Source organism: Leptopilina heterotoma, unplaced genomic scaffold (assembly GCF_015476425.1).
Source record: "Leptopilina heterotoma isolate Lh14 unplaced genomic scaffold, ASM1547642v1 Lhet_67, whole genome shotgun sequence".
NCBI classification, from domain to species: domain Eukaryota; kingdom Metazoa; phylum Arthropoda; class Insecta; order Hymenoptera; family Figitidae; genus Leptopilina; species Leptopilina heterotoma.
In genome coordinates, this window is record NW_025111155.1 from 96,300 (window position 1) to 116,394 (window position 20,095).

The 20,095-nt window shown below is 30.6% G+C and overlaps 2 protein-coding genes across 3 annotated transcripts in view; one reads left to right on the forward strand and one right to left on the reverse strand.

Annotated features, from left to right (window-relative positions):
• LOC122510131 (poly(U)-specific endoribonuclease homolog) lies at positions 1–19,180 on the forward strand. Of its 2 annotated transcripts, none has more exons than XM_043624566.1 (6): positions 1–223; positions 8,019–8,447; positions 8,593–8,949; positions 17,041–17,308; positions 18,147–18,579; positions 18,712–19,180. In XM_043624566.1, exons 1-6 carry the CDS (start codon positions 172–174, stop codon positions 18,943–18,945), a joined length of 1,773 nt encoding a protein of 590 aa, XP_043480501.1. In that variant the 5' UTR covers positions 1–171; the 3' UTR covers positions 18,946–19,180. The 2 variants fall into 2 exon arrangements, with proteins under 2 accessions (XP_043480501.1, XP_043480500.1); XM_043624565.1 differs by having other exon boundaries at positions 2–223; positions 8,518–8,949.
• LOC122510134 (uncharacterized protein K02A2.6-like) overlaps positions 9,405–20,095 on the reverse strand; it is a 41,905-nt gene continuing 31,214 nt past the window's right edge. The window contains exons 2-3 of the mRNA XM_043624570.1: positions 12,176–12,307; positions 9,405–10,100 (exon numbers count right to left, since the gene is read on the reverse strand). Coding sequence (XP_043480505.1) covers positions 9,411–10,100; positions 12,176–12,178 — 693 coding nt within the window. The 5' untranslated portion in view covers positions 12,179–12,307 and the 3' untranslated portion in view covers positions 9,405–9,410. The remainder of the gene's footprint in view (positions 10,101–12,175; positions 12,308–20,095) is intronic.

A 20,095-nucleotide genomic window follows, 5' to 3' on the forward strand; every position in this document is an offset into this window, starting at 1 on the left:
GCCACATCGATTCAGTCGATTCAGTCATTCTTAAGACGTTCTCGTTCTTGTTGACTCTTGATTTTAAAAAGTTGTTTCTATATTTTTTCCTTGTTAAGAAGAAAAAAAAAGTTGGTCCAAATATATATTTGGAAAAATTAAAAAGTTTTTGTTGTATTTTATTAGCGAGAGATGAAGTCTCTCTATTTTCTTGTTTTTGTGATTGCTGTCTCATTTGTTATTGGTGAGTGGCCGGGGATTTTTGTTATTGAAAACAAAAAATAGTGAAAAACGTTTTTAAAAAAATTTAGCAATTTTTATTTTTGAGTTATATTTGATTTTCTATTTATTAACTCAAAATAAAAATATTCATTGTATAGAAATTTTATTATTTGCAAATATTAAAAGCAATTTTTAGCGAGAAATTTCATTTTAAATTATTTAAAGCATTAAATTAAATTTAAGTTAAGCAATTTAAACTATTTTGATTAAATTTAAGTTAAATTATTTAAACTACTTAAGTAAATTTAAGTTAAACGATTAAACTATTTGATTCAATTTAAGTTAATTTATTTAAACTATTTAATTAAATTTAAGTTAAATTATTTAAACTATTTAAATAAATTTAAATTAAATTATTTAAACTATTTAATTATATTAAAGTTACAATATTTAAACCATTTAATTAAATTTAAGGTAAGTTATTTAAAATCATTTTATATAGGATATATAGGAATAACTACATAATTTCTTAGTTTATAAACTCATTTAAAAATTATCTGTTTATTTATAAGTTTTTAATTTTTAAGTTTACTGATTGTGAGAAAATAAATTTACTAATTTCTCAATAATTTATTTACAAGTTTATTAGTTAACTAGAAAAAATAATTCACATATTTATTTAAATTTACTTATTTTCAAGGTCACTTATTTATAAATTTATTTAGTTTATAATTACTTAAATTATTTAAGTATTATTTATTCTTTCTAATTATTTACTCATTCTTTTCAAACTTTTTTATTGATAAAAATATTAATTTCCAAACTCATTTGTTAATTACTTTATTGGTAAGCTTACAATTCCTTATTTAATTATAAATTTATAAATTTCGAAACAAATTTCGTTAATTAATTTATTTACAAGTTTGTTAATTTTAATTTACTTACATATGAATTTTGTTTATTTATAAATTTTATATTTATTTGCATTGTTTATTTATAAAGTTTATATTTTTTTGTATTATTTATATACATATTTATTAAATAAAAAACTTATTTTGTTAATATATTTTTATAATGTCCATAATTTATCAAATTATATATTTATTTTCCTTTTTTCTAAACTTTTTTTTTTAATATTAAATTTCGACTCTCACTTATAAAGACATTGATTCCTAAACTAACTTTCTAGGTAATTTTGCAAAAATTCAAACTGATCAGAAAAATTAAGTCATTGTTTCCAAACGGAAGTCATAAATTATTTATTGGTATTTTAATAATTAGTCAAAAAATTCTAATTTCTTTACTTTTTTTGTTAACTTAATTTGTTAGAAGCCCTTGTACTATAAAATAAATAATCTATGCAAACAAGGTTCTTTAAGAAAAAACATCCACTTAAGGTTAAGTGAAAATTTGCATTAATTGTTCCTTATGATTTTAAAAATATGAGGAAATTTTAAAAAAAATTGTTCCCATTTTAAAAAATTGTGAAAATTATTTTTTTTATGATGAATTTGACATTGAATATCAAACTATGGACACTATAAATATACCTTGAAGGTTAAATCTCACTCTATCTCTCTTGTTATCAAGAGTAGAGAACAAGGAATTAGTTTAAAATTCCAGACGAAATAAAGGACATTTAATTTGTTGGATGATTCAAGAAAAACCAGTTTAGTAATATTATAATTTTGCCGAGATTCAAATCTTTGCGGAGTAATCAAAATCTTCTTTACTTAAAAATTCAACTTTTTCTTGTAAACGATAAACAAATTTTAATTAACAAACATAGCAATTCACAATTATATATTTTCAAGATAACTTTAAAGAAATTAAAATTCTAATCAATTTTGAATTTTTTCAATTAAAAAAAAATTTTATTTCCCGAGAAGATTCCATCAAATTTTTGATTAAATTTTCGGTTACAGATCGAATTCAAAATTAGAATGTCGATTGTACCGAATACAATTTTATAGGAGCTAGTTTCAAAAATAAAATTTCCGATTCCGGTTAAAAACAACTTTTAAAAATAGTAAAATTCCTATATAATTTCCGATTCCGGGCAACATTTTAGTAAAATTTTGATTGCAATCGGAATTATATAGGAATACTTAAGAAATACCGTTAAAATTATTTTGAAACTTCAATAAAATTTTCGATTCTAAGTTGAATTCCGACAATATTCCGATTAGTATTAAAATCCCACCTGAAATCCATGGTAAATATTAAGCGTTTCATACAAAATTTCTAATTCCGGCTAAAATTTTAGTAAAATTCCGATTTGAATCATATTTTTGCAGAAAATTTGTTGGAAATATGATGGATTTTCGATAAAATTTCAAGTTCCAGTTAAAAATCTTTTGAAATTCTGATTGTAATCCGAATTGTATAGGAAGAACTTTAAAATTATTATTAATATCCGATAAATATCCGAATTGTATAGGAATAACTTTAAAATTATTATTAACTAGCTGTTGGACCCGTCTTCGACGGGTTTTAGTTTCTACTAATATATTTGATAGGGAGTCTACCAACCGGGAAATAGCCGGGAATTAAATTTTACTTGAAAAAACTAACAATTAGTTACCATTATCTATTTCGTTAGAAAAATATTACTATTTGAATCAGTGACAGAATTTTTTATATCAAATTTGTTATTCAGGAACAGAATTTGTCAACTTGTAGTACTTTATGCGTTTTTAGTATTGCAATTAATGTATTAAAAATTATTCCTAAATTTATACACCAGCTTTTGGAGTCAAAGTAGAGTCTAATTATAAATAATTGTGTCGCAATTAGACCCTACGTTACGATTGCTAAAACCTAAATAAAATCTATATGTTTAGGCTGAAAGTAGGGCTTAAATTTTGTCTCGGGGCTGTTTACATAAATATTACATAAATAAAAATTAAAGTAAAAAGCAGTTTCTAAAAACAAATTAATATAATAAAACTTTTTTAATTTGGTAAGAAAATTCCCGGTTTTTCCCAGTCAAATTAAACTCCCGGCTATTTATCGGTTTCTCCGCGCAATTGGTAGACACTTTGTCAAATCTATTATGGTAAACTAAATCCCGTCAAAGACTGGTATCCTGCGATATCATTTTTTTCATAAAATATTTATTATAAAATATCTCCATTTTTAAAGTCTCTGAACTTCTTTCAATTAAAGAATATACTGAATGAATTGCATAAATAATTATGAATTGCATTATTTTGACGTCAAAATCTCAATCCAAGACCCCAAAAATACTACTGAATTAAGCTTGATAGTAATTAACAACAATTATAATTTTTTCGATTTTTTGATATCGAAAATATTTTTATACTTACATCTTAGTCGTAGGATTTTTTTGTGCAAAATTATGCTAAAATGTGACTAAATAACATGTAATACTCAATTATACAGAGTTTAAAAGCAATTCAGTAAAAAAAGTAAACTTTGAAAATTTGCGATTTTAAAAAATTTTTTAAAAAAATTTTTATACTTAAATCTTAGTTATAAGACACTATTTTTTGAAAAATTATGCTAAAATGTGACTTAATAACATGTTAATTATAGATAGTTTAAAAGCAGTCCATTAAAAAATATAAAATTTGCAAATTTGCGATTTTTTGAATTTTTCGAAATCATTTTTATACTTACATCTTAGTTATAGGACAGTATTTTTGGAAAAGTTATGATAAAATTTGACTAAATAACATGTAATACTCAACTATAGAGAGTTTATAAGCAATTCATTAAAAAATATAAAATTTGAAAAATTTCGATTTTTTTAATTTTTTGAAAACATTTTTATACTTACATCTTAGTTATAGGACATTATTTTTGGTAAAACTATTCTAAAATGTGACTAAATAACATGTTATACTCAATTATAGAAAATTTGAGAGCATTTTTTAAAAAAATGTAAAATTTGAAAATTTTTGATTTTTTAATTTTTTGAAAAAATTGAATATCTCCCGTTCTAATTAATATTTGTCAAATCTGTAAATTTATAAACCTTGCTTGGCCCAAGGTCTAACATTCTGCCAAATTTGGTTTCAAACAGTTTAGCCGTTTCTAAGTGATGCGCGAACAAAGATTCTGTGACATACATATATACATACATACATACATCCATACATACACGAAATTTTTTATTGGTATATTTGGAATCCTTGATGCTCAAAACGAATAATTATGTGCGAAATTTAAAGTTCTGAGCAATGTACAGACAAAAGTCTGATTTTATATATATATATATAATTAAATATATATATAATTAAAATCAGACTTCTGTCTGTACAATGCTCCAAGCTTGAAAATTTTTATATATTTTTTCGTTTTGAGACATGAGAATTCGAAAAATGTAAAAAAAAAAATTTCTGTCTGTCTGTCTGTATGCAAAACTTTGTTCGCGCATCACTTCAAAACGGTTTAACCGATTAAAGTGAAACTTGGCAGTCTATTACACGGAAAAACCTTTGAGAAGTCTGCCTTCCCACTGTCACAAAATTTCGCTTCTCACTGCATGGAAAGTCTGATCGCCCGCCACTGGGTGCGTAGCATTACCGTTTTCGATAGACAAACTTCCCAAAAAGTTTAGAAAATTACAACTGGGTACGTTGGTCACCCAGTTTGGGAGTGCAGATGAACAAGTTTAGTGGTGGCGCTGACGCATAAGTTTCGGGTGAGCAGACTGCTTAAAGGTTTTTCCGTGTAGGTATTAACGTAACTTAAAATCATAGCCTTATCCGATTAAAAAATATTAACTTAAACGAAAGTTACGACATTTTTTCAAAAAATTCGAAAAATCAAAAAAATGAAAAATTTTTATTTTTTATAAAATGGATGAAAAACTATCCTTAGCTAACTTTTTAGATAAATACAACCCATTTCTATACTAAAATTTCAAAAAAAGACGTATTTTGAAATTTTTTCGATTTTTCTGATCAAATTTTTTCTACAAAAATGATGATTTTTGATTTTTAAACAAGCTTTTTATGGAAAGTTATTAAACTTTTTTTATTTAAAGACCAGTATTTAAAGCAAGAAATTTGCCTCATTGGACCAAAAAAATTGTTTCAATATTCAGTTTTTAAAATCAAGAAATTTATACAGAAGTTAACAAAAAAATGTTCATATAAATTAAATGTATCACTGCTACTCAAAGGGTTAAATATTAATTAATTCTTGCATTAAGTTGGTATTGATATTTTCTAATTAATTAATTAATTTGTTTTCTTGGTAATTTTAATCTCAATTTTATCATAAAAATAGAAAAAAATAGGAATTTTAAATATAAAATTTAAAAGTTTAAATATTTTTACCCATAAAAATTGAAAATATTAATATCTAATTTTTTTGATTTTACCTACTTATTACTTCTAAATAAGATGTTTTTTGTTTTTACAAATTATGATCCAAGATAATTTAGTAATACTGAAATAAAAATGTTTCATATTTTTTATCGAATTTAATTAACAAGAATTTTTTTTTAGTTTTACAAAGCTCCTGGAGAATAATCCCGAGTAGAAATGTTGACAGGGGCCTGGCCGGGTCCAGACCGGGGTGAAACAGGGAACCCGCCCAGCGCCATGACGAAAAGCCCGATTGGACGAGCTACCAGGCCGGGGCCCGGTCGGGTTCCCGGTTTCATGCGGGGTCAGAGCCCTGTTAGGGCAATTTCTGCACGGGATTTAAAAACTTGCCAAAAACAACCAATAGTGGTCACCTCCACGTGGTGCTTCTCGGAAAAAAGATAATAAATGGTTTTTTATAAGCTCCAAATGCGAAATTCTAAGACTGCAAAACGGGCCCGTCAGCAATGAAAAAATTACATTCTAATTTTAAGAAAAACTTCTTAAATATGCGCCAAGAATATTCCCCACTTAAATTAAGTAGGAAATATTCTTACAATACTAAATTTCTTCTTATTGTAAGAATATTTCCCACATAATCTAAGTGGGGAATATAAGAATATTAAGATTTTAATATTAAGATTTTCTTAAAATTAAAATGTAATTTTTTCAGTGAATGTCTGCAGAAAACTGGCAAAAACTACTGGGCCTATACTGGCATTCAAAACGTCTCATTGCTGGTAACGGGACTTAGCACGGACCAATAGTGGCACATTATTATCAGACTATTAGGCTAAACTTTTCTATTTATGATGGCAAGTTGTAATTGAAAGTATTGGATAAAACTGAATTCTCGGATTTTTGGAAAATCCGTGACAAAAAAATAAAAATCACAACTTTCCTCGCCTCGAATCCTCTTGCAATTTTTTTAAATGGATTCTGATTATTAAGAGAAAAAAATGCTTGCGAGGCGAGGAAACAATAATTTAGTTGAATTTCCAGGAATTTCGGGAAATCCGTGATCCTTTTGTAATTTTTTTAAAAGGGTGTTAATATTAAAATAAGCAATTAGCTAAAGTAAAAATTTTCGTCGAATAAACGTTGGTATTTTCAGTTTCAGAATATTGGGACGTTGATCGGCTCAGTAATGGCACATTAATAGTAAAAATTTTGTATCTGCAATGATGGCAAAATATAATTGCCAATATTGGGACGTATAGTTAATTAATAAAAAATGGAATAATTTATATTAGTTTTTGTATTTTGCTAATACTGGGAAAGTAATAGCAGTGAATATTGGGCCATTAACGTCTGCCGACGTCAAACCGTAATTAACACCACAAGAGTAGTCCCAATAATATCGACCAAGACTAGGTGACAACTTTGCCAGTACTGGGCCGTTATTAAGCCATGATGGTTTTCACATTTGGGCGATTTTAAAAATTGTAAACATTATCTTTTTTCTTTCCTTAAAATTTCGTTTTCTTCTTCATTAATTATTATTAATAATCATCAAGAAAATTAGTTTCAATGTAGTTGGTTAAATACCAATCAATACTCAATATGGAAAACTATAAAAATACTAAGAAACACGTCGAAGACGGGTATCGCAGCTATTAATATATAAGTAGGAATAACAATAACTAATAACCCGTCGAAGACGGGTATCGCAGCTAGTATATATATATATATATATATATATATATATATAATTATATATATATATATAGAGGAATCCTTGATGCTCAAAACGAATAATTATGTACGAAATTTAAAGTTCTGAGCAATGTACAGACAAAAGTCTGATTTTATATATATATATAGATATCCGATAATATCCGATTCCGGCTCGATTTTTATCGAAATTCCGACTAGAATTGCAATTTTACAGGAAATTCGTTGGAAATATTAAAGGTTTCTTAAAAAAATTTCCCATTCATGCTGTAAATCCATCGAAATTCTGATTCTAATTGAAATTTTATTTAAAATCCTTAAGAGTTATGATGAATATCTGATAAAATTTCTGGTTTCAAATAAAATTCTGCCGAAATTTCGATTTTAATCGGAATTGTGTAGAAATGTAGTCGGAAATATAGAAAGACTTTGATAAACTTTCCGATTCCAACTCAAATTTCAATTAGACTTAAAACCCCACCAGATATTTTTAGGAAATATTAAGGATTTCCTATGAAATTTACGATTCCACCTAAAATTGTATAGAAATTCCGATTTGAATCATATGTTTACAGAAAATCTGTTGGAAATGTGATGAAAGTTTATCGGAAGATAAACTTTCCGGCCGCCGGAAATCAGTGAGAAATATTTTTGCTATTTCCTGTGAAATTTCCGATTCAAGCTTAAAATCAATCTAAATTCCGATTGTAATTGAAAGTCTACCTAAAATGCTTAAGAGATATGACAAATATCTCCTGAAATAAATAGTAATCACTAAAAAAATTATTTTTCCTTCTCCAAAAGATGTCGATGCCGGATGGAAATTTTGGAAGAAGGACAAGGACAAAGATGGGACAACGGAAACGCCCCTGATAACAAGTTCCGCATCGCCAGTGACTCAAAGACCAACCTCTAGAGGCGCAGCAACTCCAGTAGCAGCTCAAGTGACAACTGCGAAAACCCCCGTTAATGTAAATGCCGCTTTGGCTGGAGTCGCCAATCCGGGATTGTCAATCGGAGCCGGAAATACCGCAGAAAACATTCGGGACAATGCGCGACCCCAAAGACCGAATCCTGGAACCGAGGTGGGCCTGGACATTCCCAGACAGAAACCCGGAAATTCGGGTTATAGAGACTGGGCGATTGATTTGACTGGAGCCGGTGAGGGAAGAACACCACCACGCGTTCCGGGTCAAGGACCCGCGACTTTAGGTGGACAACTTCCTCCACCTGGTAGGTGACTTTCGGTAAAAAGAACTAACTAGGTCTAAAATCTAAAAAATTATTATTCTATTATCACCAGGTGTGAATCCAAAGTCTGAAATTACAACACCAAGATCCGCTAACCAAGGTTTAGTACAAACTCCAAAACCTGCAGGTCCTGTGCAGACTCCAAGACCTGCGAGTCCAGTGCAGACTTCAAATCCAGAAATTTCTGGGCCAACTCCAAGACCAGGAAGTCCAGTACCACAGAGAAACTCCGCGGGTCCTGCAGGTCTTGGTTATCCTACCGAAAATTCCAGACCGGGAAGTCCGGCTTCTACCGGTGGATCCAAAGACTTTCCGAGTCTACCGAACGCTGCTGGTGGACCAGTAAATGCCGGAGGATCACCAAGTAGAAGCCAGTCACCAACAGGTGGTAAAACATTCGCCCAAATTGCTTCGTCAGGATCCACAACCACCACAACTTCCAGACCGAACTTTGGAGTTCCGGTTTATGGAGGTGCGAAACCAGGTAATTTCTAATTATCAGAACTAATTTGTAATTTTATAGACGACTTTTATCAATAGTTATAAAATCTTATCTAAATCCGTTGAGCATTTGACTATTGTTGTGCCAGACATTCTTTGTTTATTGAAAAACCACGTTCCCATGAGATAAAAAGTTTTCCAAATTAGAAAAGTCTTTTGACCAATATACATCCAGAATTTGAATCCAGATGTTGTCGAGACGCTGTTTGTTTCTGTTACATTCCAGGAATTTCTTTCGCACGTCTTTATTAGCACAAAAATCTTTATATTGCATGGCAATTTTATCACCTTCAATTCCTGATATTATATTAGATTCAACATATTCATTGATAGTAATGTCCAATCATTTTAAAGTTGAAGAAGTTATAGCAAAGGAAGGGTGTTTTAATAGTCTGTGTAATAACAATACACCAGTAAATATTTATAGATAAGTTTATTATATTCTTAACTTAAGGTATCACATTGTAGTCGGTTGATGATCCTCATTGCTAGCTTGAATATTTTTTTTAGAAGATTCGTGAATGGTTTTATATGAACAATGTTGCGTCTAATTGTTCGATCACCAACATTAACTATGTAATCTCTATCTTTTACTTTTTTAACGATGTCACCCTTAACCCATGATTTGTTGACTTCTGGATTAAGTTGAACTGCTACTCCCTGTCCTATATTTAATTTAGGAAGATCCTTAGTTTTTTTATCATAGTACTTCTTACTGATCTTCTTGTTACTATCAATTTTTTCCGGAACTCCTAGAACAGTTTGTGGTTGTAAATGTTTATTTGTCATAGGGACTCCGCTGTGTGTTCTTCTGGAGAATATTCTTTGATTCGGACTCGAGTCAATTTTGTTAGGTGTGTTTCTCCAATGAAGTAACATATACCAAAGATCTTCTTTGCTTGTGTCTGCCTTTTTTACTAATCTTTTTGCAATCTTCACTGTAGCCTCAGCTTTTACATTTCCTCTTTGGTGTTTCGGAGCCGAGGTGACTAATTCAAACCCCCAATCTTCACCAAGTTTCTTCATCAATTTATTCTCGAAATTTGTTCCATTATCACTACAGACTCTTTCAGGTATACCGTGTCGACTAAAATTTCTTTTACACGTGTTGTATATAGTTTCTCCTGACATGTCCTGCAAAATGTCCAATTCGAAAAAATCCGAGAAATGGTCCACAGTAACTAAGAATTTTTAATTTTGCTTCCTCATAAAGGAAGCTTTGTATTAGCAAAATTTTGTACTGTCATTTTTTGACATATTTAGAAAATTTTTTTTATTATGCCTAATACTTTAGTACTTTATACAGTGCCGCTCAAAAGGATTTGCCCACCCTACGCCATGCAAGGGCATTACAAAAAGTTTTGTATCTTCAATAATAATAAAGATAAAATCTTAATCAAATATTTATTTTAAACCTTAAGTATTTGACTTGAAATAATGCCAAAAAAAATTCAAAAAAAAAATTTTTTAATGTTTAATTGCTGAAAATTAAAAAAAAATTTCACTTTTTTTGAAAAATTTTAAATTGATACAAATTTTGAAGAAATCATCACATTTAAAATCTACAAATGTCATTGGAAAGCATTTTTTGTCACCTTTCAAACGATTTTTTGAAAATTGCTCTACGATAATTTTTAAGAAAGATATAACACACGCTGACACGCACAGCTGACACGCACAGCTATCGCGATCAGCTGATCCATTTCTGCCAACTGTCGCATGCACAGTAACACTGTCGTCTGCTACTACCACTGCTACCAACTTATAATATTGTTCAAAAATAGTCATAAATGTCAAAAATAATAAAATTAATAAAAGCTTAGATTCTTTTTCGAATCTAAAAACAGGTAATCCATATAAACAATTAAAATTTCTTTACTATTATCTCAAAGTCTTGATCTCAATGAAAAAAAATATAATTTTTATAACATTTTTATAACCTATAATCTGTCTTTAAATTAAAGAATAAATTATCCAAATATAGTTCTAAAACCTTTATATTAAATGCAACTTTAATTTTTACAAGCATTTATATTTCTTAAAAGTTCGTTTAAAAAAAAGGAATATTTTTACTAATTTATTGAATTAATTAAAGGCAGTCTCCATAGCGAGAGAAATGAAGGGAAAACTGTATAAAAACTGTACATTAACTTTACTTTACGGGACCAGGACAGTTGTTTAAGAATAAAATTTTACGACAAAAACTGTCTAGCTGTAGGCTAACACTAGGAAGGCCACGACAAATTTCTACATGGGGTGCCGTTTCAAAAAACACGTCAGAAACCTGCCACTTCAGCTGCGATTTGGAAAACATGCCAACTCAGAATTGACGTTCATTTTTTTCATTTTAGGTACCAGAAAGAAATTGTCCATCAAATAATAAATAATCAACAAATTAATTCAATAAATTAGTAAAAATATTCCTTTTTCAAAGAAAAATAACAATTATGCAAAATGCAACTAAAAAAATAATTTTTGTACAACTTTATAATCTTTGCTTTAAATTTTTCTGTACTGTTAAATGTCAACCTAAAATAAAAAAATTAACGTCAATTCTGAGTTGGCATGTTTTCCAAATCGCAGCTGAAGTGGCAGGTTTCTCACGTGTTTTTTGAAACGGCACGTTTTTCACGACTAGTCTGAATTGGCACCTTTCTGCACCCAACCGACGAATTGTATTAAAACATTCGAGATTAGGAACCTTTATATCTGCAACGCAAGCATCTAAATATATTTGAACATTTATAATAAGATTTTTCACAGCAACATAATTTGTCCTACATGCAGGAGACACTCCCCTTTGACAGCATCAATCCTTCCCCATCAAGCTCTGTTTTCGATTGATGCTCCTGTGTATTGGGCAAATAATTGAAAATTAGGTGCATCCTAGACTCCTTTGTTAATAAACATTATTGCTAATTGGACTTTCGATAGCTCGGTGTTAACACCGTGCGATCGGCGAAAATAGCCTGCAAAAATGTATGTCTGGCAGCGCGCTCGTTTCCAAATAAGCGAGAGTTTAAAATGTAGAAAATTTATTTAATATTTATAAGGATCAGACTCGCTTGTTGTTGAAGTCAATACAACTTAGTTTCATAAAAATGAACCGTTAGACAGGGGTACATTCCGCAGAATACTTCTACGTGGGTTGTCTTTTTACAAAAGGGAAATGGGCGAAATTTCAAATATTTATCATTTCTGAGACTCACCATGATCAGTATCAGCTTCTAGTTGACATCCTCCCTTGTTTGTCCTTTGCCTATTCGTATTCCATTTGAGTCTTCCAGACGTATGACATCATTTAGTACTTCCGAACCACGTGTTAACACTAAAAAAGGAAACTGTTTTCTACTTTTTATTATTGAATACAAAAATTTTGTTTGGAAATACTTGCTTTTAAGGGAAAAGAAAATTTTGCGGTATGGATGCACTGTACTTGTTAGGTCCGGAGTTGTTCATTGCAGGACAGCATGATGCCAGGCCCGGTTAACTCATTGAATGAAAACGTCATTTTTAGCGCCACCTACCACCAACATAGTAACTAAATTTACCCCAGCTTGTATATATATATATATATATATATATATATATAATATATATACACAGTATATCTATATCTATTGTATGTATAAATATACAAGCTGGGTAAAATTTAGTTGATATGTTGGTCGTAGGTGGCGCTAAAAAAATTCCGTGTTCATACAATAGAGTTAACCGGGCCTGGCATAATGCTGACTGGTCAGAATGGCCAGAGTTCAAACGTAAAGAAGGTGGGGAGAGTAGACAAAGGAGGTGGAGCTACTGCGCGCGCTATTGACCTCTCTCTCTACGCCCGTGATATAAAAAGGTAGGCAGACTTAGAGTGGGGATTAGATGACAGAAGTACGAGTAAGAGGTAGCATAAAGTGCAGTCTCAATTGTTTATTTATTTACACGGGTAGTTCCCTTTCGTACAGAAGTACTTTAATATGAAATTAATAATAGCAAAATATATATTTTTATTTATTTATACACCCGTCTTAAGCATACAATCTTGGCTATACAAGTGTTTTTACAATCGTAGAAATTTTTCTTTTTATTTACTTAATACTAAATTTTTTGCGCCTACAGAGCGACTTGAAAATTAGGAGTACTCGCATTTGCCTGGAGCACCCATCTTATGGGTTTTCTCGCCAGTGGAGGGGGAAACTGTAAAAAACCTTCTCCGAGTACAACCGGTTTATCGACAGCCGAGTTCTAATGGTGTGTACCGGACAATAATCGACGGTGCACATCATTATACCTCGACGTCAAACGTCCCGCTCAGATTATCTCACGTGCCGGAAAAATACCAGGTCAAATAGGCGCGAACCAAGTTCCCCTGGTCCTTAAACGTCCGCCAAGCGAGGCATCTATCTGACCGAGCTAATCTGTCAGTCGCAATATATATATATATATATATATATATATATATATATATATATGTTAGGCTCAAATCCCGAAAACGCTCATTGAGCAAAAAAATCGACCACAACGCGTTCTGGACCCTTCAATGTATCAAATACCCGAAATTCGTGTCGTGGCACTATCAAAAACGACCATAACGCGTTGTGGCAAACTCGAAACGGTCAAAAACCAAATTTCGTTCTATTTATCTTGTCATATTGGACCACGTCGCGTTGTGGCAATAAGAAAATGCCACAACGCGTTGTGGGCGTTTATACTAATGCCATCACGATGCATTCCTCTGCATTTAAAGACGTTAAATCAAAAAAAATATTTAAAGACGTTAAATAAAAAAAAATTTTAAATTATTAATTAATTATATTCAAGTGGAATGTAATAAATGGGTGAGTAATGAAACGAAACTTTTAGACATATTTCATTTTTATTTATTCAATTTTTTAATTCAGATTAAATTCGTCATTTTTATTATTGATTACTTATTTTTACATGAACTGTTACTGTGGCATTTAGAATTACATTTAATGTTTCTAGCTCGACATCTGCATTTCCTATCAATGCAGTATCTTTTGCAAGTACAGCTTACAAATCCTTGCTTGCATCCTGATGACAACATTGATGCTGAACGGAGAGTTATCGAAGATGAAGGAACATCTTTCACGTTTATGAATTCGTTATCAGCTTGAACAAATTCATTCCGTGCATAAAGACGGTCAATAACACCTTCTTTTGTACCTAACTTATAGAGCCCGGAAGAATTGACCTCCAAAACAGTTGCTAACACGTTTCTTGGAGCAACTCGTCCTCTATCAACGTCAGGCACTCTTATTGCAACGTTGGTGCCAATTTCAGCCTCCGAAAATTTGGAGTTGGAGAAAGAAACCATTTTTTGTGCCTGTTTCTCCTGCCCACATTTAGCACCTTCCCTCTCAGCAGTTATATTTTTTCTCCTCAAGCAGATCTTACAAATAATCCTTTCGCCCAAGCTCTGATCGTTGTAATCAATATTTCCACAATTTACATGAATAAATTTATGACACTCTGAGCAGTTTGTAGATTCCGTATTCATAAAAACCTATTACAAATTTAAATGAAATATTTTCATTTATTCTATTAATATAAATTGAATTTCTAATTTATTCTTCGTAAAGTTTTCATTCACAATTTTTTTTTGATTTAACGTCTTTAAATGCAGAGGAATGCATCGTGATGGCATTAGTATAAACGCCCACAACGCGTTGTGGCATTTTCTTATTGCCACAACGCGACGTGGTCCAATATGACAAGATAAATAGAACGAAATTTGGTTTTTGACCGTTTCGAGTTTGCCACAACGCGTTATGGTCGTTTTTGATAGTGCCACGACACGAATTTCGGGTATTTGATACATTGAAGGGTCCAGAACGCGTTGTGGTCGATTTTTTTGCTCAATGAGCGTTTTCGGGATTTGAGCCTAACATATATATATATATATATATATATATATATATATATATATATATATATATATATATATATATATATATATATATATATATATATATATATATATATATATATAATGGAAATGCTGACATTCAATTCACGTGGAATTAAAGATTCGGTTTCTTAATTTATTGATAAAAGAGTCCAAGGTACACCGTAGAAATCAATAATATTGTGAAACTCATTAACCTCTCTGGTCAATCTAGCGAACACCGAATTTAACACGTGATTAGTTCCATGTATTGACTGTTTGAGTAGAGTCGGATTTCTGAAAGGTTTGAATGGAACAGTAAAATTTAACAAAGATAATAGAGCAATTTATAATACCATTAACTGTTTTGTACAAAAAAGTAAGTCTGAAAATAAAAACCTATTGCTAAAAGTGGAATGCTCAAAATCCGCCTCAAGACAGTATACACGGAGAGAAAATATATATTAAATTTTGTAAAATAATTTTACAATTTGGGGAAAAAGTGCCGCAAACCGAAATTTTGACATAGAAAATACTAAATAGTGAAAGAAATAATATGAAATTTAGTAAAGTTATAATAAAATTTAACTAAAATTCGTATATTTGATATAGGGTCAGAATTCGTGAAATTTTCACAGAAAATAAAAAGTATTTTTTTTAAATCGAAATGTTGAAAAAACATTTCTATTTGGCCTTAAGAATGTGTCCACCAAAAAACAGGAAAAAAAATTATTTTTTATAAAAGTTATTGCAAAATTAATTTTTTAGCAACTTTTTAAACAAAATTTTATTTCTCCTAAATGAATGAACCGATTTAAATGAACCAAGCGGGAATATCAAGGGGATAAAATATACTTTCGTTTAGAATTAGAAAATTTCTAAAAAGTTTATTTTTTAATAATTATTTAATAAATTTTTTATAAACAATTAATTTTTTTTAATGTTCTGCGCCTTTTAAAAATTTGAAAAAAATATTAACATACACTTAAAACTATAAGAAATCAAAATCCGTTAAAAAAATTTTGGAGCGACAATTATTTAAAAAGTTATAAACAAATTATATTGAACGGAGATGCGATTTTGATGATTTTCAGAATTAAAACATTATTTTTAACTACGAAATGAACAAAACACTGTCAAATTAACATTTTTATTCAATTATATAACCATAAAAATTGATAAAAATGATCAAAAACTAAGTTCAGCGTTGATGCACAACACCGCGCCAATATAATTTGTTTATAACTTTTAAAATAATTGTCGCTCCAAAATTTTCTCAACGGATTTTGATTTCTTATAGTTTTAAGTGTATGTTAATATTTTTTTCAAATTTTTAAAAGGCGCAGAACATTAAATAAAATTAATTGTTAATAAAAAATTTATTAAATAATTATTAAAAAATAAACTTTTTAAAAATTTTCTAACTCTAAACGAAAGTATATTTTATCCCCTTGATATTCCCGCTTGGTTCATTTAAATCGGTTCATTCATTTAGGAGAAATAAAATTTTGTTTAAAAAGTTGCTAAAAAATTAATTTTGCAATAACTTTTATAAAAAATAATTTTTTTTCCTGTTTTTTGGTGGACACATTCTTAAGGCCAAATAGAAATGTTTTTTCAACACTTCGATTTAAAAAAAATACTTTTTATTTTCTGTGAAAATTTCACGAATTCTGACCCTATAACTTTACTAAATTTCATATTATTTCTTTCACTATTTAGTATTTTCTATGTCAAAATTTCGGTTTGTGGCACTTTTTCTCCAAATTGGGAAATTCTTTTACAAAATTTAATATAACTTCCTCTCCGTGTAGTCATGACTATATTTATCAAATATCCCCGCCTGTCTTGCAACAAAACGCATAAATTTATTCTGTATTCTCTCCAATTCAGTTATAAGATAGTCCTGGTAAGGTGATCAAATCAGTGAGGCAAGTTTAATAATTAGTCTGACCAATGAATAATATAAAACCTTCATTGCCAATATATTTTTGAGGCGAGTCATGTCATCTCCCACGTCCCGAATCGTGGAAACTTTAGAAAGAATTTTGTTGCCAATGGTGTAATTATATTTTAATATATTTGAATTCTTTTTAAATGAGATAATAAAAAATGTTTATTGTTAAAGAAAAGCTTATTTTTGAACGACCATTCAATTGTTGTAAATTTTTTCAGGTAACATTCCACCGACTTCTCAACCTGGTAGAACTAGAGTCGCAACTGGACTTGTCGGTGCCGCAGCTGCTGGTGCTGCAGGAGCCGCCGCATCAAGATTCTCCAGTAATCCAACATTCAGTAAGGGAAATACTGTCACCGATGAAGATTTAGAGAAATTATCGGAGGCTCTTTTCATCAAGGACGCAAACAATGCCATGAAGTACATTACCCTAAATCTTCAGAAGCAGACCACTGGAAGCAGTCCTGTTGATGAAGCTCCTCAGCCGTGAGTGTTTTTAAAAATTGGTTCTAATACTAAATGGGTACAAATCAAAACGTAACGGACGTGGATTATGTTTAATGATTCTAATAGTCTTGACTTTCAAGTGGGATCTTCCAGACCTCTGAGAAGGGACTTCTAGTCAGGAGTCCCTACTTCTGGTCTAGAAGATCTCCCTCTGATGTTAAGAAGTTCCTTTAGGAGTCGCCACTCCTGAAGGAAGGGATGAGAAAGGAGAACGATCTACCGCGCTCGTTTCGGAGTCTCCACTAATTAATAGTTGAAGATTAGGAACTATTATAATCGCCACTGTCGGAAACTTATCCACAGGAATTCAACTGTCGACAATCTGGTAGCAACGGTATTTAGGAGGCTTGCTAAATCAACGTCGTTTCTCTATGTCGCGTAGTGTTTTCGCTTGGGAGTAGATGATTGCTTTTTAACATCAGAATTATAGTCCTAATGGAGCCAGGTATCCCCGACCCAGTCGGTACAGCACAATTATGTCAATAAACCGATATCGTCGTTTTGGTTTTCACAGCCTTACAACAATAATATTTCCATCTCGACTCCCTTTAGGAGCAACAGTATTGAGGAGACTTGCCAAATCAATGCCATTTCTCTATGTCGCAGAGTGCTTTCGATTGAGAATAGATATTTGCTTTAACATCAAGATTATAATTCTTGCGGACTCCTAATTAAAAACGACTGTAGACCCCATTGTTTCTAACTCTCTACGACTCCGAACTCCTAAATCCTCTTCGATTGTAATTGTTAAAAACATGCAAATCCGCTTGCGGTATTTTCTCATTAAATATATTTTCCAAAACTTTTTTTTGTCCAGGCTTTTGAACGTGAAACCAGAAGCCCTACAGATTCCAACAATTCAAAAAGTTCTCACAATCTACGACAACTACCAATTGGACACAAGAACTAACGAGCACATAAATCCATCTCAACGTCAGGAGGAAAGTCTCCTGGTGGACACATTCCTAAGTACAAACGTCATGTCATTTGCCATGCGATTTTTATCCAACAAAGGTTTCCTTAAACAGGATTACTACGCCTACAAGGATCTTCTAAGAACCATGTGGTTCAATCTCTATTCTCGAGGCGATGGAAAAATTGGTAGCACCGGTTTTGAGCACGTTTTCATGACTGAACTCAAACTTGGAACTGAAGTTTCCGGCTTGCACAATTGGATTTATTTTAATGCCGAGGAATTAAAGAAGAGGGCCGACTACCTTGGTTACTTGAAGAAAATCGATCTAGGAGATGTAAGTATTTAAAAGTCGAAGTTAATACTTGAATATTAATTCAAAAAATAATTAATTGACTAAAACTAATTTACGAAACTTTTACTAAATTTTCTCCACTTTATCTAATTAAAAAAATTTTAAATTTTTCAGAAGGCGGCAGTATTGAAAGTACACTCGAAATTCAATAATATCGATAAGCCAGTGACGACAATGTTTATTGGAACATCACCCGAATTGGAAATGTCACTTTATACCGTTTGCTTCCTTGTACGACCTGATGGTTCCTGCCCTGTTTCATTAGGTGGCACTAAATTCAACATAATTACACACAAATTCCGTTATCGTGGCAAAGATCACGTGGGATCTGCTTATCCCGATATTTAAAGAGATTTCTAAAATTTAACTAGGAATGAAATTAATTACAATCGAGTAATTTTTCACCTGGATTTTCAAATTAATTGAAAAATTTGAAAAAATACTCAAAAATGAAGTGAAATTTACATTTTCTTCGACTATTTAAAAATATATTTGTTTAAAAATATTTATTCCTTATTTTCTCGTCTCATCGAAACATTTATTGTATTTCTAAATTTGTGAAAAATAAATTAATTTAATACAAGTAGTTAAATTTCCTAAACATATGAATACAAAAATTTGAATCTGATTACGAATTCGAAGTCATTTTTTGAAAATTCAAAGTGGCGGATCTAATAGGGCGACTGAATTTTAAAAAGAAGTCAACGAATTCGCTTGAAACTTGTTATTCGGGGGTTTTTTGGGTCGCTGATTACGAATTTGATGTCAGATTTTGAAATTTCAAAATGGCGGATTAAATATGACGATTAAAAATCTTTCATTTTGATTAATTTAATTAAAACTTGGTACCTTGGGGTTTTTGAGGTTGCTAATTATGAATTTAATATGGGATTTTCAAAATTCAAAATGGCGGATCTAATATGGCGATTGAATTTTAAAAAAATCAACGAATTCGCTTGAAAGTTGTTACTCGGGGGTTTTTTGGGTCGCTGATTACGAATTTGATGTCAGATTTACAAAAATTCTTCGGTTTCGTGTCTACAAAATATAAAATATTTCATAAATCGCAAAAAATTACAAAAATACAAAATTACAGTATATTCATAGTAAAATAGGTTAAATATCTTTAACCTCCCTACGGTTTGTCCCGAGTTAAGTCGGGGTAAATTGACTGCACCAAAACGGTTAACCCCGAGTATACTCGGGGTAACTAAATATTTTATATCTCGTCAACAATACATCGGAATTACATAATCTAAAGTGGAAATTTAATCTAATGAGAATAATATTAAAATTAACATCTAAGGGGTAACACTACCCTAGAGTCATAAAAAGAGACCTATATCTTTGATGATTTCTTTTGAGAAAATGGAAACTAGAATAGGATTTCTTTTTGGAGGGTTTATTAAATACATATTGAAGAGTAGAAAAAAAATTTTTATTAAAAATTTTATAACAAAATGGCGGCGGTAAATTGCATAGGAAAAATCGACTATTT